General features: G+C 40.4%; 3 protein-coding genes across 10 annotated transcripts in view; 2 read left to right on the top strand and 1 right to left on the bottom strand.

Annotated features, from left to right (window-relative positions):
- Nucleotides 1-1,342, top strand: part of AVL9 (AVL9 cell migration associated) — a 43,637-nt gene extending 42,295 nt beyond the window's left edge. The window contains exon 17 of the transcript XR_003495377.3: nt 829-1,342. The gene's annotated coding sequence lies outside the window, so the exon portion shown is untranslated. The remainder of the gene's footprint in view (nt 1-828) is intronic.
- Nucleotides 1,343-3,387: 2,045 nt separating this feature from the next.
- KBTBD2 (kelch repeat and BTB domain containing 2) lies at nt 3,388-16,245 on the bottom strand. 7 transcript variants are annotated; one of them, XM_027451395.3, is made up of 5 exons: nt 15,824-15,933; nt 15,636-15,659; nt 9,578-10,114; nt 6,559-6,724; nt 3,388-6,113 (listed from the first exon to the last, which is right to left on the bottom strand). In XM_027451395.3, the coding sequence occupies exons 3-5, from the start codon at nt 9,745-9,747 to the stop codon at nt 4,578-4,580; spliced, it is 1,872 nt and encodes a 623-aa protein (XP_027307196.1). In that variant the 5' UTR covers nt 9,748-10,114; nt 15,636-15,659; nt 15,824-15,933; the 3' UTR covers nt 3,388-4,577. The 7 variants fall into 7 exon arrangements, with proteins under 7 accessions (XP_027307196.1, XP_071889368.1, XP_071889370.1 ...); XM_072033267.1 differs by lacking the exons at nt 15,636-15,659; nt 15,824-15,933 and adding an exon at nt 16,106-16,245; XM_072033269.1 differs by lacking the exons at nt 15,636-15,659; nt 15,824-15,933 and adding an exon at nt 16,106-16,245 and having other exon boundaries at nt 9,949-10,114.
- LOC101800106 (uncharacterized) lies at nt 16,245-24,487 on the top strand. Of its 2 annotated transcripts, XM_038175493.2 has the most exons (7): nt 16,245-17,282; nt 17,454-17,609; nt 18,489-18,651; nt 19,391-21,322; nt 21,858-21,983; nt 22,993-23,118; nt 24,243-24,487. In XM_038175493.2, the coding sequence occupies exons 3-7, from the start codon at nt 18,504-18,506 to the stop codon at nt 24,278-24,280; spliced, it is 2,370 nt and encodes a 789-aa protein (XP_038031421.1). In that variant the 5' UTR covers nt 16,245-17,282; nt 17,454-17,609; nt 18,489-18,503; the 3' UTR covers nt 24,281-24,487. The 2 variants fall into 2 exon arrangements, with proteins under 2 accessions (XP_038031421.1, XP_038031419.1); XM_038175491.2 differs by lacking the exon at nt 17,454-17,609.
- Nucleotides 24,488-25,539: the final 1,052 nt, after the last annotated feature.

Here is a 25,539-nt window from a genome sequence, read left to right as displayed (position 1 = left end):
TCATGGTTGGCTAGGCACAGGGACAAATTACTGGTTGCAGTAGGAGGAAACTAATGGCCTCGAAGAACACTTAGTAGACAAAGCATATGTCTGAAAAAATGTTGTAATTCTCTAAAACTGTAAATAAATAAATCTGACCATATGCAAGTAGTTGTTCAAAGACAGCAAAAAATAAGCTCATATCATGTTCACGCAGTGCAATTGTACTTCATTTAGTTATTGCTAGAAAGCATTATGAAGAGCCTTTATAAAAGGTGGAAACATTACATTATAGTAACGCAATTAAAGATTTATGAAGAATTCCTTCACCGTTTTTACTTTTTAATACTGTAGTAGAGGAGAGATGGAAGGAGGTGCAGAGCTTTAATTGTGTGATGTTTCTGTTCTTGACGCTGTTCTTTATCACACACTGGAAGTACCATTTAGGTTTATATATAATACATTTGAAGATGGATCACTTCTTTTAGGGTCAGTGAAGTGGTAAACTTGCTCTCCTTATTTTGTTCCCCGTAAGGAGACACGATGCATGTGTGTGACATCTGCACAGACAGCTAGACTTCCAAGTCTTACTACAGCCAAGATTAAGCTATCTTGTTGAGTCCTTTATTTCTGTAAGGTTTCAAAGTTTCCTAATTATAGACAATTGATAGATTTTTGTTGTTGTTGTTATGTAGCCTAAATTTACTAATATTGATGAAAGCATAATTACTGTTTTCCTCAGTAGTAGCAAAGAACTACAGAATCATAGAATATCCTAAATTAGAAGGGACCCACAAGGATCATCGAGTACAAACACGTACAAAATCCTCTTTTCTTGTCTTTTTCTAGATCACTGAGGAGGTAGGAGTGGTTTCTAGATGAGGTGAACATTAAGAAAATCAAGAACGTTTAGATTGAATGAAGAACGCTTACCTAATGTGAAGGCAGATACAGAGTTGTTTTCTTGTCATAAGAACCTTGTGGGGATAGTACCACTTGATACTACCGGAAACAGATGGAAAATACCTAAGAAGCAAACCCAGTTGCTCTCTTACCTCTAAATTCAAAGACTTTACAAAATGCACACAGAAACACGGTGCAGGACTTGAAAAGCAGAGGTGTATCAGGAAGTGGCAGAAAAGGCTGAGGTGAATGTCTAATACCAGATGTGGTTATAGACCTTTGCTGCTCTTGATAAATTGCATGTATGAGTTTCGTAATGCTGTGCCCCAAAAAATAAGTATGTCCGCTTAAATGGTGGAAATCCTTTCTCAATTTTTTCCCTTTGATAAGAACACGTGCTCAGAATTAAATTAGCTAGCAATACCTCCTGTGCTTCCTAAATAAAATTTCAGCATGAAGATTTAGCTTGATGTCTAGCATTTATTTTGAATTGACTAGATGTTATATCACTATCTTTTTAGCACTTTTAAAAAATTTTTGTCCTGCTTTCTGGATCTTGACACATAGTGATGCATTAGAGGTGCCAAGGAATGCATGTCTGTATTCAGTACACTGTTTAACATTTTAGGGAATTAATTCACTTAATGCTTCAGGTGAGCAGTCATACTTCAGCAGTGGTGTATCTACAGCGCTTGGACAGCTTTGCTGCACCAACAAAAAGGTTTAGTTTAAAGGGCAAACCTGCTCCAGAGCCTGCCCAAGGTAAAGCTCCTTTCCTGTAGGAATCCAGATCCAAAAAGAGGAAATTCCAGAAGGTAGCTGTACATGGAAGCAGAGCAGGAGCAGCACTGTCCTGCTGCTGCTAAGTTGTGTCCACGGGTGTTACTCAGCACTACTGCAATGTGGAGGGAGCTAGCGCAGCTTTTCAGAAGCATTGAGAAGTAGAAGAAGAAATGATATGAAGTACCAGGTAGTGCTTTAAAACTTTTTAATTACCTTTAAAGTTTTATCAAGTCATTGTTCCTAAAAGTCAACTTACCCATCTTCTGTTCTCCATCACCTTGACACAATAAACTGCCCTAATTTTGACTATTCCCCCTAGAACAAAAATTAAATTTGCAACTCAGGTACATAGTTAAACTGTGGATGCACTAAAAATATTAAAAATATCCTCTTTTTATTACTTCAGGTAGGGGGAACTTTACAGGGGACTTTAAAGTATTTCTACCAGAAAAGAAACAAACTCCTTGTGAACATAGCAAAGCTTGAGGACATGTGAAGCTGTCATTAAAACGTGTATGTAAATGGACTTCAAAGTCAAGTACAGGTTGAATAGGCTAACATTAGGCGGAAGCTTTGTAGTGAGATACTATTTTAGAAGTCTTTGAAGGCTTTAATCATCTTTGCTCTATTTATAAAATGAGAACTGCATTTTTTCAGCTGTTTTTGTTCTCACAGAAGTTTTTCTCTAATTTACCACTAGTGGCCATTTCCCGGCACATGACAATGCTTAGCCTGCAGAGTTTCCTTCTCAAATGATGAAAGGAAGGAATTCAGACTTCAGACTAGCATTTGCCAGCTGTTTTCCTTTGGGGGTCAAATACTGACTGCGGCAGCTAGTTGTGTAAGTGAACTAATAGTATGTCTTACACAAAGTCACTAGAGCCCTCTTAGACACTTGGCAAGTCTTGTCCTTAAGTACTGTATTATTACAGTTAATTTTACATAAGGTACTACGCTACATGGCCTTACACCAGCAAACTGTTCTAAATAGTATAAAATGCAGAGTAACAGGAAGTCATGTAGATCTTCTATATTTTACACTTTGTTTTCAGATGTATACAATGAAGGATAGTTCTTCCAGGTACTTATCAAGCAGCTGTGACTTAGGAAGTAGGTGAGTAAGGAGCAGTTACCTCACTTGTTTTTGTAAGAAATCATGTACAAGCTTTTAAACTCAAGTTGGAAGTTCTCAGTAACAGAACACACCCTTCAGTAGCTGTAGATCATCTGCACTTGAATTTAGGCGTGTCGTAAAGCCTGACCTGTTGTGGTACAGCTTGATAAAGTAGGCCTATGGGAGAACAATCTCCAGCATTAATGGCTGGAGTTGCCAAGATCCCCCCAGTATTCGTGCCTGAGGTAGGTGATTCGCAAACCTGCACGACAAAGCAGTAATCTGTTCTAATCACAGGCCGGGTTACAGGAAAGCAACATCAGCAGGATCCTGAGTTGCTTCTCCCCTCTTAACTAAGCAATTCAGCTATCAAAACAAGTTGATGTAAATGCAGACATGTTGCCATCTTTGTAGTTCAAGTTTTGTGTCACGCTCGGAGTGACTTGCATACCTACATGTAATTTCCACCATAACGAGTTAACATATACACCTCCAAGTTTTCCACAGCTTAACTATTTGACATTGCCTTCAATAAATAACATGCTGCTGTTTAGGGGGAAGGGGGCACAACTGTATCAGCTTCAAGCAGAAAACACACCCAAACTCAGTTGGATTCAGTCTTTTTTAATAAATTAATGTCATTCAAAATACAGTGCCAGAACATGATGCAGCTGAACATGCTAGTAAGGTCTGTCATGAAGCACCTGTGTTCATGTTAGGTTGGCGGTGCCCCGCTACTGCTAGTGGTTCCTGGGATTAATGCCAGAGCAGCACTAGTCTCTGCTCTCCTGCACGCCGAGCACAGGAAATTCCTGAACTGTTGCTTCCCCCCCTCCCCGCAAAGTAAAAAACCTGATAGCTAAGGGATATCTATACACAATCACACTACAGTAATGCTTGTTATTAAATTAACAGAAAATAAAGACCTGGTTAATCCACACTAAAACTTTGTTTTACAATGGAAAAATACATCAGCAGCAGGAAGTAATATACATGAGCCAATGTTACTGTAATACAGAATGTGGAGGCATTTACTGATTAAAGCTCCACATAGACCCGCACTATGAGGGCTGACAATTCCTATTGCAAGCCCAGCAACTTAAGTCCACACCTGGTAAACTACCAGCTGCTTGGAAGACCTGTATTCTAAACAGACAGGTATAAGTTAGTGAAAATAAGAGTACATGCACCTAATAGTACAGCTTGACTGAACCTGCAGTCATTTCGCCCTGCACGTTACCATACAATGGAAGATCTACCCTTCCTACCACAGGTAGATCCATGGGATTTGTTTCTTTTTGTTTTCTTTTCTTTAATGGCATTACTATACCAACATGGATATTAGTATTAAGTGCAGCACAGTCCTTTAATTAGGCCACACTGACAATTATATAACTAGCACTTAAGTAGAATATCCAGAAGTAGTTCAAATATAACTGGAAGATACTTTCAAAACAGTTGTGACATCATCCTAGAAATAGTAACTACTCTTTTTCTGAAGCTAATTTTCCTGAACCAAGACTTTATAGAACTAGAAATTAATTCTTTAGACAAGTCAGATGCTTAAGCTCATGATATACATATATGTTTCTCAATTATTGGATAATAGTATTTCAGATAATGGAAGCATATCTGCTCATTTCACTGATTCATACTCAATTGCTGCAACTGTTAGGTAGGGCATACAAATAAAATTCATGAAGGACAGGTTTGACATTTCTCTTTCCAGACCTGTTCTTTCACAATCATTTATTTCAAGGTAACTGCGCAGAATCAGTTGTGCAGTCTAAGTGGGGAGCTATACAGGCGGAAAAGTAACCATCTCCCCATCCAGCTCAAATTCGTCTGCTCCATCAGGTGAAAAGAGATACGTCGGAGGTTTCCACGGGGACTCTTCAAGGCAAGACGGGTACAGCTTTCCTACAGTGCACCGGAAGTCCTTCCCCAGGTCCCACAGCACACGTTCGGATATGTGCTGTCTCAGAAACCAGCGGTCAAGTTCCAGGTCATACTGATAAGTGGCATACTTGGCTCGCTCATTCATGTGGGTTTCTCGTATGAAGACACACAAAGAATTAGAGATGACAACGGCTCTAACACACGGGTCGGAATAGCGCTTGGCAGGGATATTAGCTGCCATTCTCCACTCATTTTTATTCACATCGTAGATTTCCACAGTTACGGAAGACCCATCTACAGTACTACTGGGGAGCCGTATACCAGAATTGCTGGCAATATGCAGTCCTCCAATGTAGAATATTTTATCGCCAAAAGCAGCAGCTGAAGCAAAACATCTACTTGTCTGTCGCATAGCCATTTCTACCCAAGCATCTGACCTGGGAAAATAACAGTACATCAAGTTGTGTGCCATTACGTAAATGCAGTTGTGAACTGCTACTGCTGTGCTCCACTGCCACGCGCAAGGCAACGGGCTTACCATGGTCCATTCATCTTTTTCAGTGTCGTATCTTTCTACAGTTCTCCTGTTGAGCTCTCCGCCAACACTGTCACCTCCAATTGCATAGATGTATCCTTCACAACAGACCAGGGATGGCTTTATACGAACAAAGAGCATCGGTGTCTTTGGGAACCACGTGTTTTGCTGTGCATCAAACAAGTAAAAGCAATTCACAGTTCTGAAGGCAGCCTGGAGTTTGCTGCTTTTACTATGATTGGTTTTCGTGCTTTTCAGAGGAACTTGCCCCCCTGCTATATAGATATCATTGTCAGGAGTTACGAGCGTGCCAACCTTATGCAAGTCAGCAGGAGGGTTGCAGAGTTTGTAAACTTTTTCTGCCTGTGGGCTGTAACAGACAGAAGAATAAAGACTACCAGGGTTTTCAGCAGCAGCTTCAATGAATATCATCATCTCCTCTTTTGTCATACCGAGTCTGGGCTTGAAAAACTTGGGCATAGATTTGTACAATCCTTGCACCACCACTGATTTATCGTTGGGTGGTAAGCCTTGAAACCAGGCTCTCTGCGTTACTTCTGAAAGTGCATCGATACGGATTTGGCTAAGAACAGAGGACAAATACTGCGATCGCGATTCCGTGTTGTACTCCAGCCATAACATAGCAGCTTCACGAACTGTCTCCTCCTTTTCCACGTTTAAATTGTCACTGCTTAAAATATCTATCAGTAGATCATGTGACAGTTGCATGAAAGCTTCCTGGTGGTACACAGCTGTGAACTTGTGCTCTACCATTCTTTTAGCACTCTGTTTTAACTCCTCGCAGCTGAAGAGATCAGCAAAACTTAAAAGACGCACACAATTTTCTGCATTAATTTTTTTGATTAAGTATTCCCTACACCGCTGTAGCACATCGTCTACCTGTAATGCAAAGAGAAAAGACACTGAGTACTGCCACATACACTCTATGCCTTCACTTACCAGCAGCAGGTTAAAGTACCTGTATTTAAACAGCAGAGTTTAGGCCTGGAATATTCTGTGTGTGTACACACAGGCATGCACAAAAATACAGCAGTGACTTAAGAGATTCATGCAGATTTAGGAAATTGCATTATGATGGCTGCTTGAGAAACTAATGATACAAACATGGTAAGTGCACTGCTTCGCTTCCACCCTCCACAGGGCCATAAAGGAAAGAGGGATGTGTACATGAAATGCATCTTGCAGGCAACTACTCTCTGTACTAAGGAAATTGAATGTGAATATTTTGAAATGACTAAACAGAAAGGATTATCTAACAAGTTAAAGAAAAAATGGTTCAGAGATGAGAAGTAGTTATTCCCCACTCAGAGGAAAACACTCCTACCTGTAAGAAGCAGGCAGTCTCATAAAGCTGTTCCACCGTGCTGTCACTTATTGCCAAGTTACCCGTGTATGCGTAAGCTATGATAATTTGTAGCGTGGCTGCATCCACATTCCTCAGGTGTACATGTGTTTGTTTACTTTCACTTAGCCCGCTCATGAACATGGCTCTGAAGAAAAATATACATATTAACAATAAGTACTGGTGGTTCTTATCTTAAGCAGTCACTTTATCACTTTTAAGACTTCAGTGATTATACACCAAAAGGTAAACAGTCTTTTTGGTCGTCTTTTTACATGTATTTAGTATTTTCCTTAGGCCACCATCAGGTAATAAAGATAAAGCACTTTTACCAAACATTCAAAAAGGAACACAGTGTCTTCTATAGAAGAACTTTACATATATGCAAACTATTTTGCGTTAATCAGCAGAGAATTCTAATTCTGAAATTTTAAACTTCTCTGTTAGGCAATAAGAGGGAAGAAATATCCTTCAGAAAAGGCTATTCATACATATAAAGATAGGTTTGACTCTAAAATGAAAAGAAACAGATCTATGGAAAGGACTGAGATAAGTCACATTAAAAAGCATGCTTCTCTGGAAGAAAGAGAAAGCTCAGAAAATGGAGCAAGCAGTAGCACTCCGTGAAATATTTCTTATATACTATTCACATTATGCAGTAAACTTCAAGTTTGTAGACAAAAATCAATGGCAGATTGTATCAGACCTGGTCTGAGAAAACTAATAATCCCTTCAGTATCTCTATTACACCTTCCTGAAAAACACAGGCATTTTAAAGAAAAGGTTATTACTTCCCTAATGCTTTATATACCTATTTCCCATTATGTTGCCTTTTTTTTTTGTTTGTTTTTAAAGTTGTAACACAGTTAAGTAATTGAACTCTGGTACTATGAACCAGGTACATGCTCATTTTCTTAAAATGGCTGAAATCCCTTTTAAGACCTTTATATTAATTCAGGTTTGGTAGTAGTGGTGATATGGCAAATTCAGCTTAAGCTCCTTTAAATGTGAAGCTTTTTGGGAAACCAGACCTGAGAGAAGTTTGGAGGGACAGCGAGCGCACCCTGTAGTTCCACCTGCGGGCGCAGAGGTGAAGGCACCATGGAGATGCACTCGATGAGCAAAGCCATTCCACATATACCTGAAAGACGGTGCCCCACCACCACTCCTCCTGCCCCAACTCCATCTCTGTCCTCTTCCAATCTCCTTAACTCAGACAACCTGCATTTTGGGGGGGGCGAAATCACTGGCTAAGTGAGTGCCTCAACTTGCCAGGCAGGTTGTTAAAGGTAAACAAGACACTAAGCGTACCAGAAAGGCTCCTCTTCGTGGAAATTGAGGGGGAGCTGTTACAGATTGTGGCTCTAGCGCGTGCCTGCACACAACTGAGCAGCATGTGCCAAAGCTGGCCTGTTTCTAGCAGTGCTTAAGCACAGATTTGGAAGGTAAGCTGCCTGCAGTTGTAAACAATGACTGGATCATTAAGAGATGCTTTTCTGTTCTTCCCCCTCTCCCCACAGCTGCCTTCAGGGCTATCAATTTTTCATAATAAGGCTAAATTTAGGAAACTGAGCATCTTTATAAAAACCAAACTAGAGAAGAAAAAACAGAATATGACAAAACCACAAGCTTGGTACTACTTTTAGCCAGTGCCAAAACCTCATTCCATAAATAATAAACGCACATCTGAATAAGAGATTTGACTGCATATTCTAATGCTTCACACTGCATGGACTCATGACAGCTTTCCAACCTTATGATTAGCCACCCACACTAAATCTGGCCACATTTCCAGGGGCTGTTATTTAAGACTGTTGGAACAGTGTCATCTGCAGCAGGCCAACAGCAATAATCATTATCTAGCGATCACACAACACTTGTTGCTAAAAATTGTACCAGATTCATCTGAGATGAAAAAAGGAACCAAAACAATAGCAGTGAGAAAAACTTATGTGAAAGGAACTCATCTTGCAGTAGTTTCTCACATTAAGTTACACACTAATACAAGCAAACAGACAGAATACATGCAACATTTTAAAAGCGTTCTGTATAGGGAGACCAACCCATCAGGAAAACAATTTGTAAACCTCCTGATGAAATGGGAAAGAAAAGTTAGAATCACTGCACAGTGCATCAGGAAGACAGAATATGCACAGATGTCCCCAAGACTAGTTTCAAACTTCAAAATTCCTTCCAGGTAAGCAGATTAATTGTACTGTTACTAACAAAGAATGATTAATCACTGCATAAAAATGCATGATGTCCCATCTAGGGCTTACTATAAAAGAATCTACAAAAGCAGTAGCACTTCTCAGATCTTATTAGCAAAAAGTTTTGAAAAGACAAAAATCAAGACATCCAGGGAGCAGAAGCTACTGGATTAAGAACTCCAACAGCATCTCAGTGAGGGGAAAAAAAAAGTGTGTTGTGTTACAGCAAGACTCAGGCAAGATTAGAGTGTCTGGCTTCTTTGCTGAGCAGAGAAAAAAAAACAGATGATTCAGAAAAGGAAGCCACAAGCTCACACAGCACTCCCTACTTTCAGCAGAGGCTTCTGCTAAGAAAGTACCGATAATAAATGCAACAATGAGACTACCACATCCAGCTCTCAATAATCTCTAGTTACCTTACCTTGGGAGGAGGGGGGAAGGAGGGGAGAACAAACATCTTTTTAATCTTTTCTAAGTATGAAAAGTAAGAAATTTACTAATTATACAGATTTGATTAACACCCCAGAGAACAGTAACCATCACAAGTGTGACTTTCGTTTTGCACTTACTATAGAAAACTACAATATCTATCCTGAGTATCTAACAAGATGCTGGAAAATGTATTTTACTCTTTTGATGTTGGAAAGTAATGACAGTTTGTGACTTGCTTGCTACACTGTTCTCTACAATGCTCTGCAACACATTATTTGTTAGTCAATTAAGTAATACCACACTCAAAACCAGATACCATAGATTTCCTTGAATTAACAGCTCCTGCTTTGAATACTTACCTGAAATACGAGCTGCACGTTGCAAGAACCATCTTATGGCAGGGAAATTCGGTGCCCTCAACAATCAATACTATGTCAGTCAGCAACTGCTGCTCATAAAAGAATTTTAACTGCTCCAGCAAGGACACAGCATATTCACTATTTATCTGCCTCTCGTCCTGGGTAGACATGACTGTATTCCATTAATATTTCCAGGACCAGAGTGAAAAGTCAAGACCTTTTTACCAGAGAAAGGTCAGCTGAATATTTCTGAAGTAACCAGGGAAGAAACTGCAAGAGATCTGTAGCGTTCAGAGGCGATACTGATTAAAAAAAAAAAAAAAGCAGTGTTATCTTGAACTGCTGAATCAATGTTTCAGACTTTGACCTACATTAGGTCATCATTCTTTGATTCGATGTCACAATCTGTTCAGAGACTTTCAAGAGTATCTGCAGGGCTCCTGTTGATATTTATGACGCAGCAAACCAACAACCAAAAGCAAATTCTGAGGTAGGTTCCGTGGTAGCATCTCATGATCAATGGCTGCACTTGAGTGACTGAAAGCAGGAAAATAAAATTGACATTAGCACTCGTCCAAGAAACAGTTTTTCCTTTTAAGCTACCCCTTAAAAGTAACTAACAACCTTATTTCTAAATAAGTACATACTACTTGCACAAAAATTCTCGTAGAAAGAAAATTTATCAACAACAATATCAAAAGAGAAAAGCAGAAGAGTTTGCATATTCTCATTCTTGATTCTCATCAAGATCTAGGCCCATAAACTAAGATAATTTGTCCATACAGCTTCTAAGGCTGGAGAGAAAAACAAGGTTCAGGAAGACTAATCCTCTTCCAAGAGATAGCCAGTTCTCCCCACTGAGTATACCTGCATATTTCCTTCAACCAAGGCAAAGAGCTGCTTAATACAAACATGAAAAAAGTAACTTTTTTCCTGTTGGTATGGTTTTGTCTATTCAAGTCCTATCAGTACCAGGCCTACTAAGAATATTAATGCTGTTTCTTCAGTATCCCATCATTTTCCAACTAAAGTCAACATCATAGTCAATCCACTTGTTTCACCTTTGACACTCAACTATAGAACAAGCAGAAACAGAGCTTAAGAGTTTGAAATCCTAACAACCTATATTTGCAATGCTTATTTGATTCATCGTCTCCATGCAGAGGGGCTTCATGTATTGACATTCCCCATGCCATTTTTCCCCCTCTTCTAAGCCATTTCAATACAGCCAGGTAAGCATGACCACTGCTGACAGGGGAATAGAAAAATAAGGTAGAAGTAGCAAAGGGATGCTGGAATAGCATAATTCAAAAAAACTTGGAGTCATTATAAAAGCAATGACCACAGGTTGCCCAAGTCTGTTTTCTTGTTTGGACATTTCTACTTGTCTTAAAAAGGGTTCAGGTTCCACACCACCCCCATCTTCATAATTAAGAATGGGAAAGTTACGACAGTAAAATTGTCGCCATAAAGGCCCATCAGAATACCGTATCTATCAAATGCTTCCACATTAATTTAGTATTGCACTGTTCTCTTACAGTCCAAAACTGAGTAGTAACTAGTAACACACTTGTCAAATGTCTAAGACATCGCTATCACTGCAGTTCATGAAGAACGGTGAATGCAGAAATACACTTTTACCTGAAATGACATACTTGAAATTCCACACAAACTTCCAAGATTTAGTGCAAGGTGAAGGTGAATCCCTGCCAGCCGTATCAAAGATATGTTTCAGCAGAGCTCTGCCCATAGCACAGTTTAAAAACAGCTGTCTAACATTCACTCAAGCGGATATGGTTAATTAATACCACTTTAATTACTTCTAATTTAATGTCACTGATCTATTTCTTTTTCAGTGAATATGCACAAATAGTGATCTCAAGCTCTTGTGTTTAACTGGTTATATAACTGGAAAAATAAATATTAAAAAAAAAAAATCAAAGCCCATGTTCACAAGAAGCCAGTTAAATAAGTAGAAAAGATGTTAATATTTGGAAGAGAACGGGAAGACTGCTATGTGCTGTAATAACAGATATTCGCATGAATTCTTGACTTTGTACCTTCAAGTTTCAGGTGCACTTAAATGCTGAAGTCAATAAACCAGATGTCTATCAAGAAATTTGCTTATCCAAAGCAAGGACTTGCCACAAGTCACGTCGACTTTTCACCAGATGAGTACACCCCCTATCTGTACGTTTACTGACCACTATCCTGGTCATCTGATAATACCTTAATGTGCAACCTAATCTATTGACAGATTTTACACTGAACTTTATATGGCTACGGAGACACGCAGACTTCCTAAGTGCATTAGACCCACAGAAATAAATAGCTCGTGGCTCTCCTGGTATCCAGGGTCTCTCTACAGCATTGTTTTTCCTGGCTTAGGAGTAAAGTTTCAACAATACAAGCTGGTGCACTGCACTTGGTTCAGGCAAAACATCCGTATTACTACGCTATGGTAACAATGACTTCTTTTATTAAAGCTTCCAATTCTGATGTAATTTTAAAGACTATAAATCTTCAGGAACAGGAAAAAAAGAGCAAAACTTCAGTATACACTGTTCTAGTCATCAAGTAACAGAATCAATTCAAGGGTCTCATGGAGAAATTGATGTACACCGGCTAGTAAGATTAAATACATTTTTGGCAATGTGGCTGACAGTCAATGACTGAAAAAGCAGACCTGTTCAACAGAAGACAAGTTGAAACTGTGAAATTAATTACTATAAATGGCCAGAACATTTGAGTATGACTCCTGGTGGCAGAAAAGATTGAGGAGATGACAGGAGTCTTGTTGCAGAACATTTATGTGATGTGAACCACCTTTAAACTGTAAATTCACAAAGCTGGACTCTGGTATACAGCTGATCTGTCACACTCTCTCATGCATGACGTGTACCAGTGGGTCTTCTGTTGGTAGGAACACGCAATGCACTGAACTCTTGCTTCCCACATCCACACTGCATTTTGCTGCCAATGATAACCATTTGCTAAAGAACAGAATTTTGTATTTGTCACAAAATCCAAAGTTCCATCCCACTCCCTTCTAGTGGAACCATGCTAAATTCTTAGGAGAACAGTTCATCAGGAATCTCTAATAAGTGAATTTTTGTCCTGGGTAACTTCTTTGAAGTCAGCTGTCTAAAACAGGATGGTAGATTGTAGCTGCTGGAAGGTCATAGTGGTACTGGACTGCTAACTAAGTCAAGATGTTACCCAGCAATCCAAACTAACTCCGTATCAAGCTGGAGAGGATCATGAAGTAACAGGCGGATAAGAAGGTTTGTTTTTAATAATTTTAATGAGGTGGCTTTAACTCTCATTCAAGTGCTTCAAAATCTGTATCAGATCATTACAAAAGTTAGTCAAACGTTACTGAGTTAAGGGTAAACCTATTAATTGTTTTTCTTGAACCTGATTGTCTTCTGAGGTCAGGGGAAGATTAACAAATGGAGATACATCCTGTACTACAAGCATGAAAGTGTTGCTCTACATCATCTCTACAATATAAATTGAACTATTATCTACTATTTCCAACATAAATGGAAAATAGTGAGAAATATAGATATATTTCTCAACTAGACTAATTTGTCTTCATATTTTTTATTTAAAACCAAGAAACAGCTTTTTTTTTTTTTTCTCCAAACTGCAATAAGGGCAAAACAGATGTTTCATTGTTAACGTCTATGTTTTCATACTAGGAAGTGTGAAAAAAAAGTATACAAAAGAAAAAAGAAAAAGTATACTTTCTTCTGAAAATGCCATTGAGAAGTCTGCCAGATTGCATGCCTAACTTCCAGTGAAGTTCACGGAAATGCACAGAGACCTATGAAATCCTCACCAGTTCCTATCTGCATCTTCAACCATCTAAGCATCTCTTGAACTAACTTCACCAGCTACAACCAACACTTCAATAAGCCTGCACGTTTGGGGAAAAAAACAATACACACCTTATTTCCCTGGACATTCAACCTTTCTAACCTCGTTTTAACTAATAAGAAGCTTTAAATACTACTTTTGTGCACTTTTAATCGAATTCCAATTCCCATCCAAGTGCAGCTTCACAAAAATCACAAGTAAAAACATGTCTAAAGAAGTGAGTCATTCACTATTTTTAACATAATGAAATGTCAGAATTAAGAACTAAACAACCCCTAAGCCAAACTACACAGCAAGTGTGTAGAGAGCACAATGAAAGTACCAAGTTTAGGTACTTTAATACACAGTTACCATGAACAACATGCTGCTACAAATCAACATGTTTTCAAAGTGATTATACCAACTAATGGCAAGGGGAATAGAAATACTAAAAATGATTAAAATCAATTATTTAAATCAATAGACCTAGCCAACTAATCTCAAAGATAGTAAAGAGAGAAGAAAAAGGAGTTGGAAGCTCTGGATTCCTGAGTAACGTATCAAATTTGCATCCTTGGCAGCAAAAATGAAATAGGTAATTGATGAAGCAGTTCCAGACTTGAAAGTTTTCCTCTCTTCTAAAGCCATCAAAGGTATCTTTGATACCACTGTAGTGCAGAAACCTGAGGACACTGAGGAGATTCTAATGAGGCAAGACCTTGAACTCTCACAAAAGCTAAGGATGGATTTATTCCTACAATGGTTTTATCTCAAAAACTACTGTTCACTTGGAAACTAATACTATTTTCCATATGTATTGTGACTGGAAGCAAGTTACAACTTTGAGGTCGGTAAACTTTCTGGAACCGGACAGAAGCTAGAGACTGGAAGTGCCAGACTCCATGCTAACAACATGTTTGGTCGCAATGCACTCCTCAGTACCTGTTTCTTTCCTGTTTTTCTGCTCCTAAAGGAAGTTATACACTAAAGGAAATACCTGCTCAGAAATAAAATTAGCACTAGATAAACCAGCAGCTTAACTTGGCAACTGGCCTTCTGTGTTGAGCAGAGGTAGTTTCCATTCCCAAGGGTGTTTCTGTTTTGTTGAAAGACCTGACCTGTCTTGGAAAATTAACCTTTGAAAATAAGTGGGCCACAAATGTCTCTAGCAAGATCCAGCCACATATCCTGCATGTATAGGAAAGTGTTTTCTTTCTCTGAACTCTAGTATGTTAATGAAGGTAGACAGCTTTCTTTAAGAACTTAAACTGCACTGTACAAGTATGCATCATTCCCACAAATATCATCATATCTCAGTGATTATTTAACTATAAATTTAAGTATTTCTACATTAAGAAATTAGAAAAATAATTAATGCAGTTTAACTAACCATAAATTACTTCCTGAAATGTTAGAGACTTAAAATGGATACCTTGTTTATCCTTGTAAAGTTTATTCTCCTAGTGCAACGGCTACTAAATTAAGGAAGAGACATTTTTGGATTTGCACCAATTATGGTCTGTTTCACAATCACATGACCAAAATCAAAACATCTGCCTAAAAAAAAAAACAACAATCAAACATGCTAAGCAGCAACATCCTTCTCTCTGTTCCTGCATGATGCTAGGGATGCAGCACAAAGTATAACCGGATCCTTTCACTGAGGCTAAACATATCCTTGCAATAATTTAAGGTGTGACACCTGTACCCAAATTGTGAGACTATACAACTTCCATATTGGAGTATATTAAAATATTGAACTTTTAAGGGTTTCTAAAATACATCATCTTAACAGAACTCACGCAGACGTTGCCCTAGATGAGCTCGCAACAGAACACAGTATTTCAGGTCCCCAATGATCACAACAAGGTGACGTAGAAAGCCAAGCTTTGGCTTTGCGGGGAAACCTCAAAACGCAGACGCTAAACACGGCGACAACCCATCCCTAAATCATTGTTCAACTCATTTCACAACCAGCAAAACGCCTACCCTGCTCGTAGCAACAACAACCACTGGAACATCTCCGGCACGCCGCCGGCTGATTCTAAAGCTATTTTACGACCCTTTACTCCGCGCTTCGCCTACAAAACCCCACACCAAGAGGGGGCCACCTCTACAAACCCACACACAACCACCGCCGCCCACCCACGGCCGTTCGCGCAACCCCTCCCGGAGGCCCCCTCCCGCCCGGCCCTACCTGCTGCCGCTCGGCCTCACGGGGCTGGAAGAGAGCAGGAAGGGGCCCGGGTTAGGGCTGGGGGGGGGGGGGGTGTTTGTAGCCACTCCCTCACCTCCAGCGCCAGCGCCAGCCCCTGCCCACCGGGGCCCGGCCCGGCCCGGCCCTGCCCTGCCCCTTCTCTCAGCCCCCGGCCCGGCGGGACCGACCTCCCGGCGTGTCCCCTGCCACCTCAGCGTCCCCAGGGCGGGCGGGCAGCGAGCGGGGCGAGGAGGAGGAGGATGAGGACGAAGAAGAGGAAGAGGAAGAGGAAGAGGAGGAGGAGGAGGAGGAGGAGGAGGAGGAGGAGGAGGAGGAGGAGGAGGAGGAGGAGGAGGAGGGGGGGGGAGGGGGAGGGGGCGGCGGGGGCGGTGGATCCGGTCCCGCCCGTGCTGCGGAGGCGGTGCCCGGCACGGCGCAGGCGCTCTCCGCCCCCCCCCCTCCGGCCTCACCTCGCCTCGCCTCGCGCCGCGGCCGTTACGCGGCGCCGCGCACGCGCGCAGCTGGGGAGGTGGGGGAAATGGCGGCGCGCCCCCGTTTCCCGTTCCTGTCTCCTGCCCCGCCCCGCCCGCTGCTGCTCGCGCGCCGGCCGTTGGGGCGAGGCCGCGCCCGCTCCCCTCAGCGCCGCCCCGCCTCGCCCCAACGGCTCTCGGGCTAAGGGAGGAGGAGCGGGGCGAGGGGGCAGACCCACAGCCCGCGATCCGGCCCCGATCGAGCCCAGTTTGTGCCTCGGGGCGCAGGGCAAGGCACGCTGAGTGTCACAGATAACACGGAGAGGGCAGGAGAGCCTCCCAGCCTCAGTGCAGGCCGTCTGCCAGCGTCCACAGATCGCTGCTCCTCCAGGCACTCGCCCACCCCTGTACCATGTTCCTTGTGCCTGCTGACACCTCGCCCAGCTGTGGCGGCCACTCTGCTGCTGCCTCACGCAGAGGTGGGGACCCGTGGCCCCTGTAGTGCTCCCTCATGAAGAGATGGGGACCTGTGGTGTCTGTAGTGCTCCCTCATGTAAGGATGGAGACCTGTGGCCGCTGCAGTGCTCCCTCATACACAGATGGGGACCTGCACGGCTGCCCTTCTGATCCCCATCTCCTGTAAGGCCAGGACAGGGTCAAATTATAATGACACGTTTAATAAATTGCTATTATACACAGTGCAGTACACTCTATTGCATATAAATGCTTCCCATTTATTGCCATATTGCACAGAGAGAATGTTGTATTTGTCAGTCTACTCGGCTGCGCTGGCTACTCCCTTAGTCAGCTCTCAGCAGCTGATAAACCTGGCAAACAAATGTAAACTTTGTCATGTGCTTTCTGACTTTTTCCCCACGAAACCCTCTTTAACAGTAGTTCTTAAGGAGATCAGTAATACACTTTTAACACCTCTATTTTTTCCCCTTGTAACATTATAAAGGGGATATATGAGAGTGACTTTGGGTTGTAATGTAAACACCCGAAAGATGAGACTGCTGGCTCTCTTCACACAAGATAAGGTTCTTACTGCACTTCCTATCTTCGCGTTTTGGTTCTCCCTCCCACGTATCACTGGGAAAGGGCCCCCACATCTCAGTTAAACGAGCTGCAGGTGGAAGAAGGAGTGGACAAGCGGCAGCTGCCTCCCATAAAGATGGTGAGTGGAGCAGGGTGAGGAGCTTCTTGCTGGGCTGTAAGCAACAGCAGCAGCAGCACGGACCTTAGCTTTGAGGGGCTTTAATGGGGGAGGAATAAATAGTTTAGCTTTTTGTAGTTTTTTTTTTTCTTATTTCTATTTTTTTTTCTTTTACATCTTTCTTCCCTAAAGGTCAAAATCATTTGGGGAGCTTTGGCCTAACTGAGAGGAGGCTGTGGGTTTTGGGTGCATGTAAGAGCAGGGCTGATAGTTCTAAATGGAAACTGGAGTGGGCTCCAGCGTTCCTGAAAGCTTCCTGCAACTCCTTTGGGCCTGAGCTCGGAACAGGTGAGATTTTTTCTCTTTACCTTCAGAGTATTTAAGTTCTGTGAATACTTCGGTAGGTATCTCTGACTGTGTAGCCACTACAACTGTGCCCTCAAACTTATTATATATTTGCTTATAAGCTGTGTGTGATTGTGCTTATACTATTTGCATGGGTTGGTGGAGGCTAAACAGTGTATTAATTAACTAATGAAATACTTAACTATGGGAGCTCTGTTCTGTGAACATCATATGGCTCTGGGTGGGGACTTATACACAAGGATTTGTTGTTGTTGCCTATCACTTTGCTTATGTATGGGATATATTAACTGCTAGTGTTATTAAGTGTATTTTAATGTAAAAAACTAAATAAATTGAGTTTTTACTCTGATCTCAAATACAGTGGTAGCACCTAGAAATGTTCTATTTATAAAGTAAATCTAATTGCGTGGAGTCTTCTATTGCTCTGTTCTTATTTATTTATTGTGTTCTTGAACCCTCTTGCTCAAACCTAATAAACCAAAAACTAGTGTTTTTTTAACTGGTTGAAAAACTGTTAACATGAATGTATGTATGCATGTAAGACCACATCAAAGTTACTGGTCTGGTGGCTTTACATTTTGGTGTGAGATTAACTTGAAGGAGTAATATTGCATATTGTATATAAAAGCTTACTTAACAAAGGGTAACTGAAATCTCTGACACTAGCAGTAATGACTTTAATAGTAATATTTTCCTGTTTTATATTTGGTATACAGTATTTTTCTTCAGAGAACCTGATTTTACTGGGTTAGAAGTAAGGCTATGAAGAAAAGTGTCTGCTGAATTCTGACATCATAAAAATCATCAAGCCTTAGAGGTTTTGAAGTGGTTAATCCTGATCACTTTATTTTCTTTTTTTAGTGTTTAAAAAAAAAAATGAATACTGCTCCTGCTTCAGAAAGTGGATCATGTTCCACAAACCACGCGAGGCCCTTTTTTTATGCACAACCAACAGCACAACAGCCTTTTCCAAATCCATGGTACCTCAGCCATACATATAATCCATACTGTGTACCTGCACTAGGTAAGGCATATGAGAGCTATCTGGCATCATTCAGCTTAATAAATCACTCCTAGATTAGAGGAAAAGAATGTGTGTGTTAACAAGCTGTTTGAGAGTTGGACTGGAATTAATGTGGTGTTTTAGTTGTCAAAGATTTGATTTGTGACGTGTTAGTTAATCATGACTTATGTGTGCAGGAAAGCACGTGTTTCTGGAGAATGGAAGCTATGCAGAATAATATCTATCTAAAAAAGCATCAGGATACCCGCACAGAAACGAAAGGTTGTGATGCAGGATAATATCTATTACCCTGCAGATACAGAGCTCTAGAATATGTTTAAGAATTAATGTGTATGAGCTCTGTGCATATGTTGTATGTATATATAAACTGAAAAAAGTGTATTAAGTACATTTCACAAATAGTACACTTACGTTAATTTTCTATCTAGAGCTGTGTTATCAAAATTGATACTGTAGTACAGTGTATGAAAGAAGTAGGAAAAAAGAAATACAGAAAGCTAAGTGGTGCATACTCTAGGGAATAAAATCAAGTTCTGATTTGAAGTGTAGCTGTCCAGATAAGCTGGGTTCCTGTACAAGGTTTGTTGATGGTTAGTGTCTTACTTGTCAACCTGTCGGATCTTGTAGTAGTCCCTGTGTATGTGAGCAGCTGTTAACCAAAGAGGAAATGTTAATCAGAATGACTTCTTTCAGAAAAAGGATATTTCTTTGCTCTTTTTTTTCCATCCCTATTTCCTAGGCTTCCGAAGTGGGCATCCATATTTTCCATTTTATTCTGTGGCACTCCATGAGTACCCTGGATTCCTTGTTCCACAGCATCCCGTGCATGCAAGAATCAACAGAAGGTCTTATTTTAATGCTCCTTCACCCTCTCCTATGTTTTATCATGCAACCCGATTTAGACACTACAGTACCCCTGGGAAAAAAACGGAGACAAAAGAAACACAGACTGATCCTAGACAGCCTGAAAACAAGCAAAAAAAGCATCAAGATACCCGCACAGAAACGAAAGGTTGTGATGCAGGAAATATGGCCTGTGTTTCTTCTGGCATAGGTACGGAGACTGAAAGTACTTCAGAGAAGCAAGATTCATCTGGATCTTCCATTGTGGTAGACAGGGAGTTTCATAATAGTCCTTCCAGCTCTACACAGTATAGAAATCTTCCTACTGGAAGCTATGCCTTTGAGAAGGAAGAGGTGAGAATAGAATATGGAAATGGCTCTCCAGCTATTCAACTGTGGAAGTCCTTTAAAGAAACTATTCCTTTGTATGATGTGTCAAGTGGTAAACCAGTCCCAGAGAACATAGTGCAGCGTGACTTATTTTCCGTTAGCTCATGTGAAGGGATGATATACGGCCCTCATGAAGGGGAGAAATTGGTGCCAGGAACTTACCTAGATGAGAGAAACGCTGTTCTCTCTTCAAAACAGGGTGTTGAAACCATGCAAGAAAAAGAGGTCCAAAATAATGAAGTGAAGCTGGATGTGGAGAAGCAGGTGACCACAAGTCAGCGGGCAAAATCTCCTCCAGGTGAAGCCATGGCAGTGCAAATAGCAGAACTGGCAAGATCTGTTAGCCTAGATCAGCCAGTGGTAAGACAGGATGTGTTAGTAGCTAAGAAATCTAGCTCTAAAAGATCCACAGGCTCAAAAACTTCTCAGGAGGAGCCCAGTCTTATTCAACAAGCAGGACTACTTCCATCTAGTATGGAGGTAATGAGTGACCTGAGTTTTCAGCAGAAGAAACTGAATCTGAGCCACAGTGCAACCAATGAAAGTCAAACCGATAGAAGTGTTTGGTGTGAAGAATCAGTGGAGAAGTATGTTCCCTCTAACAGTTGGCTGGCTTGTCTGGATAATATGGACACAAACTACAACTATGATGTGTGTTTGCCACAAAGAAAACGTCAAAGCATACTCAGTCTTTCTTCTGATGACATGTCCTCTAGAGAGGATGGCTCATCCATTGATAATGCCCCGGTGTCTTATTTTGTACCTGACTATGTGCTTCAGAAAAGCACGTATACTTTCCAGAAAAGTACAGAGGGCTTGGAGAAGGAGAAAATTAAAAGTGGGGGGTCCCTCAATGAAGATGAAGTGGTAGGAAGGGAGCAGATGAACAGTTTGGATGGCCAAGATGTCAAAAACTCAACTATGAAGATTAAAGAGCCTTCCGGTATAGGTAAAAGGCTGGGAGCCCTTCCTAGATCTTCTAGTCGGAAAAAAATCTGTTCTCTCGAGAAAAAAGCTGCTAAGAGTTTATCAGAAGTGGAGGACTCAGAAGAATACTCTGTGCAGGGAGAAGAGGAAGATGAAGAGGATGAGGATGATGATGAGGATGATGACGTGGATGAAATAGAATATTTCTTTCAAGAAGCTGCTCCGTATGGAATCTTGACGGCAAGTAAAGGAAACCTCTACCGACAAGTTGGCCAGAGGGTGCTTTGGAAACCACCTAAAAACGCTATTCCGGCTCACATAATTGGCTGCCCTGCTCAGGAGAAAATAAAAAGTAGGAGCAGGCTTGGTGAAAACATTGGTGTAGTTTACAAGCAAAAGGAGAAACAAGATGAAGCTGTATATAGTGACTACGGGCATCATGGAAGAAAGAGGCCAATGGCAAGAAGAGAAGGGCTTGAACATAAGCAAACACTACATAAAGTGTTGGGAGGTAAGCTAGTTGCTGAGCAAAAGGTGCTTGTAAATTGTAAGTGTAAAGAACACAATTGTGACTGCAAACTGTATCTTGAACCTGTAAGAAAACCAGAGAATGTTACAGCTTCAGGTTTGGCTTAGCCAGAGATTTCAGGATTATTTTTGAGGCAAAAGAGGGGTTTGCTGTAGTTTTCTGCTGTTTGAAGATACAAAATCATAATGTGATCAGTAGAGAATTCATTAGTAACCTCTCTTGATTTAGTCTAATATATTTTTCTTTCTGACTTCAGTGGTGACTTGCTCATTTGGAAAGCTTAAGGTCACTTTAACAATGCTTGTCTACTGTTGCTTTAACTAAATCTTTAGATTCTGTAAAAAGCATCCTGTAATTTTTGTGGTCTTCAGAAAGTTATATTTCTATTTCTCAGCCACTGAATCTAATTTTGAGAGTCTAGCTTTGCATTCTGGCCAATCCTTTGCCTTGTGGATCAGAGTATATTATTAACATGTGCAAAGCTCAGTACTGACATTACATCAACTTTTTCTATTAGGAAGACTGTTAAGGGAAAGCATGGTGATACCACCCGAAGAATTTTGGATTAGAAGCGGTGCTAAACCCAAAGTTATTGGCCGAATACATGGTAGTCTCTCACCCCAAGCCATGAGTAAAGAACAAGGTACACATTATTTTATGGATGTTTGTTTTAAGGAATATTCAAAAGGATATAATATGAAACACTGTAAAGTTGCTGTTTTGGTGAGACTTGAAGATAAAAACAGTTCTCATTTTTCTGATACTGAAGAAATGGCCTGTCAATCCAGTACATCTCAGGTTCCATATCGTTCTCAAACTCATACATGGGAAAGGGTGCAGTATAGCAACCTTTTTTTTTTTTTCAAGGCACTGTGGGAAATCATTAAATGTTATGATGTGGCCAGGTAAAGTCCTTATTCATGGGAAGTTTCTGCTCCTGTAAACCACAGTATTAATTCTTCACCTTGATAATGCTTCTCTCAAGTTCATGCTCAGCAGTAACTCCTAATCTTGGTGAGTAAAACATATAGAGGAAATCATGTGTGATAGCTATGTTGGTTAATCTTCAGGAAAAAGTAGTATTGAGCAATTGTTCTACCTCTAAAGGAAGTGTAAGTGCAAACTATCTGATGTGGTTCAGGAAAAGATGAACAGGTCAAAGTTACTATAACAAAGAAAAAGCTATACTTCTGATGTTCCTCTCCTCCAGTTGAATGTTTTCCTTTGCAATTAAGGTCTATGTAGAGCTTCTAGAAACTCAACTCTTCAAGGGTATTTCTTAGAGTTGTTCCAACAGCACTTACTAGAAATTACTTAAGAGTATTACTACTCTTAAGTTTGTTGTGAATCCTTAAGTTGAACTAAAGCAGAATTAGCCATCTCTCACTGGGCTCTTTTCTGGCACATTAATACCTATCCAAATTGTTACCCAAAAAATAATGTTCTGAATCATGGTTAGTGGTTAAATATTTCAGACATACAAGATTTGTTGCTTGACAGATGTCACTTTTATCTGCCAATGAAATGGGGAACAGACTAGTGTGTACAGGGAGGGGGGAAAGAGGAGCCCTAGTGACTGGTGGGGAAAGCTGAGGTTAAATTTGCTTTAACGTGACTTAGCAAGATACAACTGGTGTTGTTTCTCTACATAGAGTGCCTGCCTATGGTTAAACCCAAGAAGAAAAGAATAGGCAAGCCCCCATTAAAACGCAAAGACACAAGATATGAGATGGAGGAAGTGGAAGTGTGGGAGATTCCTAAAAGCAGTGTACGCAAAGGTTGGTATATGGCTACAAGCTCCAAAAATGAATCTTGCAAGCATTTGGTCATTACTTAGTGGTTGGTTTGTGAACTGGGAGGATATTGGATTATTTGTGAAATAATAACTATGTTCAACAGTTGCTTTTAATATTGCATACATGACATCAGCTCAGCTATGAATACTATTTTAACACTGACCAGGCTGGGTTCCTTAATCCTAAGGAAAAAGGAATGCTACTTTGATCTAGTTGCTTTTCCAAGTGTTTTACTATTTTTAACTATTGGGTCCTGTATCACTTCTTGCAGTATATCCTTTTCTCAAGCTACAGGCCTGTCACAGCCAAAATATGCAACTAGATGCAACACAAATGTATCTAGATGATTCTTAAGAACTTAAGTAGGAACTTGTTGCTGTTTTGGAGGAAGATGGGGAAAAATAATGGAAGAGTGAATCATGTTAATACATTTGATAACAAATAAGCTTTTGTGCATTTGTGGGAGTATCCAGAAACATTATAAATTGAAATGGATCAGTACATACAGGAAGCTACCTATAGAATCAGATTCCCTTCTGGGAAAGAACAATTTGGTGTAGTAAAACTACCTTGAATATTCAGTGGGAGAATACATTAAAGACCCTGTTTTCTCAAAGTAAACGCAATATTAAACATGATTACAATTCATGATATTTGCAGTGTCAGTAAGTTTCACTGAAGTGTCCTGTTATTCAAAATTGGTGTCAGTTCTGAAGTCTGTGTGCTTAAACATCAATGTTTAACCTTCAGTTGTTGACACTTTTTGGAAAGAGCACTTAAATTTTGTAGTCCCAAATTAGCTCTTGCATATGTCCCAGCAATAGTTGGTGCTTCTTGGATGTCTTCAACTTATGCTATATTTTGACTGTGTTCTTACAAGCTTGACGTGAGACGCTTATCTGTTATACTGGAGTATTTTGCAGTTCAGCATCATTTTTGCAGAATATACCCTTGCTGGGAATTTGAGTATATGGTTTTAATCTTAATCTCAATCACCAATGTCTTCTGCAATAAGAAAAGAGAAAAAAAAGAAAACCTTCCTTTTGAAGTAAATTGACCTATGTTACTTAGTATGTGTTGCTTAATTCTTCTTTTCTTCTCTTTAGGGCGTGGAACAAGAAGGTCCCTCTATAAGAGAAAATAACCTCAAATACTGGGGCGGAAGGGGAAGCAAATGTATTGGTTTGCATAAACATAACTCTATTGTATATTTTGTAAGTTGCTGTGCACTCTTGAAGGGGACTGCCATACATCTTACAGTGCTGCTATTAAAATGGAAGTATTTAACACTAAACTGTCACCTTTTGTAACTAACATCCACTGTTTAAATAATAAATTTAATAGAAGTGCATTTTGAGGCTTGTATTCCATCTATACATGGAAACAAAACCTTTTGATAGGGATATGTGCATGTCAGTTATTGCTGCCCTGTTAAGCTTTGTAGGATTGTGTCATCTCATCGCATAGTCAGTTTGTCTGTATGATGTAGAAATAGCTGCAAGACTTACTTCCATCACCTGGATTTTTGGCTGGATTTCTTTTTGGACGTGTAAAGAATGTAGTTAAAGCTGCATCAAGTCAATCACTGACTTGATCCTCAGATCTTATTCTTTAAAGGTATGATTGGAGGACTAAAACTAAAGCACTGAGCTGATGTGATGCTTCCCCCTGCTTCTCTTCGTCTGTGGATCTCTGTGGAGACCCTTATGAGCTCCCTGTGGAGGCCCTGCCCTGGAGAGATGGACTTCAGAGGTGAAACAGGAGTCATTTTCCTAACAAGTCAAGGAATAGGGCACACCATTGTGATTTAAAAAAATAAAAATAAAAAAGGCACCTTACTACACAAATGTCTCTATAGAACCAAAATAATGAAACTAGGTCTCTTGTTGACCTATCTATTCATAACCAAAATAGGCTGATCATAGCACAAAAACACCGGGCCTTCTTTCACAGCTATGAAAGTTAGTAGCACCATGTGAAAAGAAACATGACACTGCCATTTTTGTAAAATTACCAAATGATAATTACCAGTAAATGGAATTACCAATGACATTGTGAGTAAAGAAGATGAGAAAAATGTATGAACAAGGGGGAAAGGGGAGGAGAGAATGGGTGAATAAGACTTGCCTTTTGCTTTTTCTCCCCATGCTCTTACTTGATTTGTGCCTTAAAATTACCTGCAGAGATGTAGTGTCTCCTGTGACATTCAAGTTCTGTCCATGCCTGTTAACAGTCTGATCTGTACAAGGTGACACTGGTTCACCCCGGTGAGGAGTACTGATGTGTCCCTCTCCTACTCAATTGACCCTTGATTGTTGTTTCTAGTAGTACTTGTAGGAACTTATTAAAGAGCTACTGTAATTATAACCTTTACCTCAAGCTATTACTGAAAGGATCTATATT

Source organism: Anas platyrhynchos, chromosome 2 (genome assembly GCF_047663525.1).
Source record: "Anas platyrhynchos isolate ZD024472 breed Pekin duck chromosome 2, IASCAAS_PekinDuck_T2T, whole genome shotgun sequence".
Lineage (NCBI taxonomy): Eukaryota > Metazoa > Chordata > Aves > Anseriformes > Anatidae > Anas > Anas platyrhynchos.
Note: the sequence above shows the minus strand (reverse complement) of the source record. Positions and strands in the feature narration are given on the sequence as shown.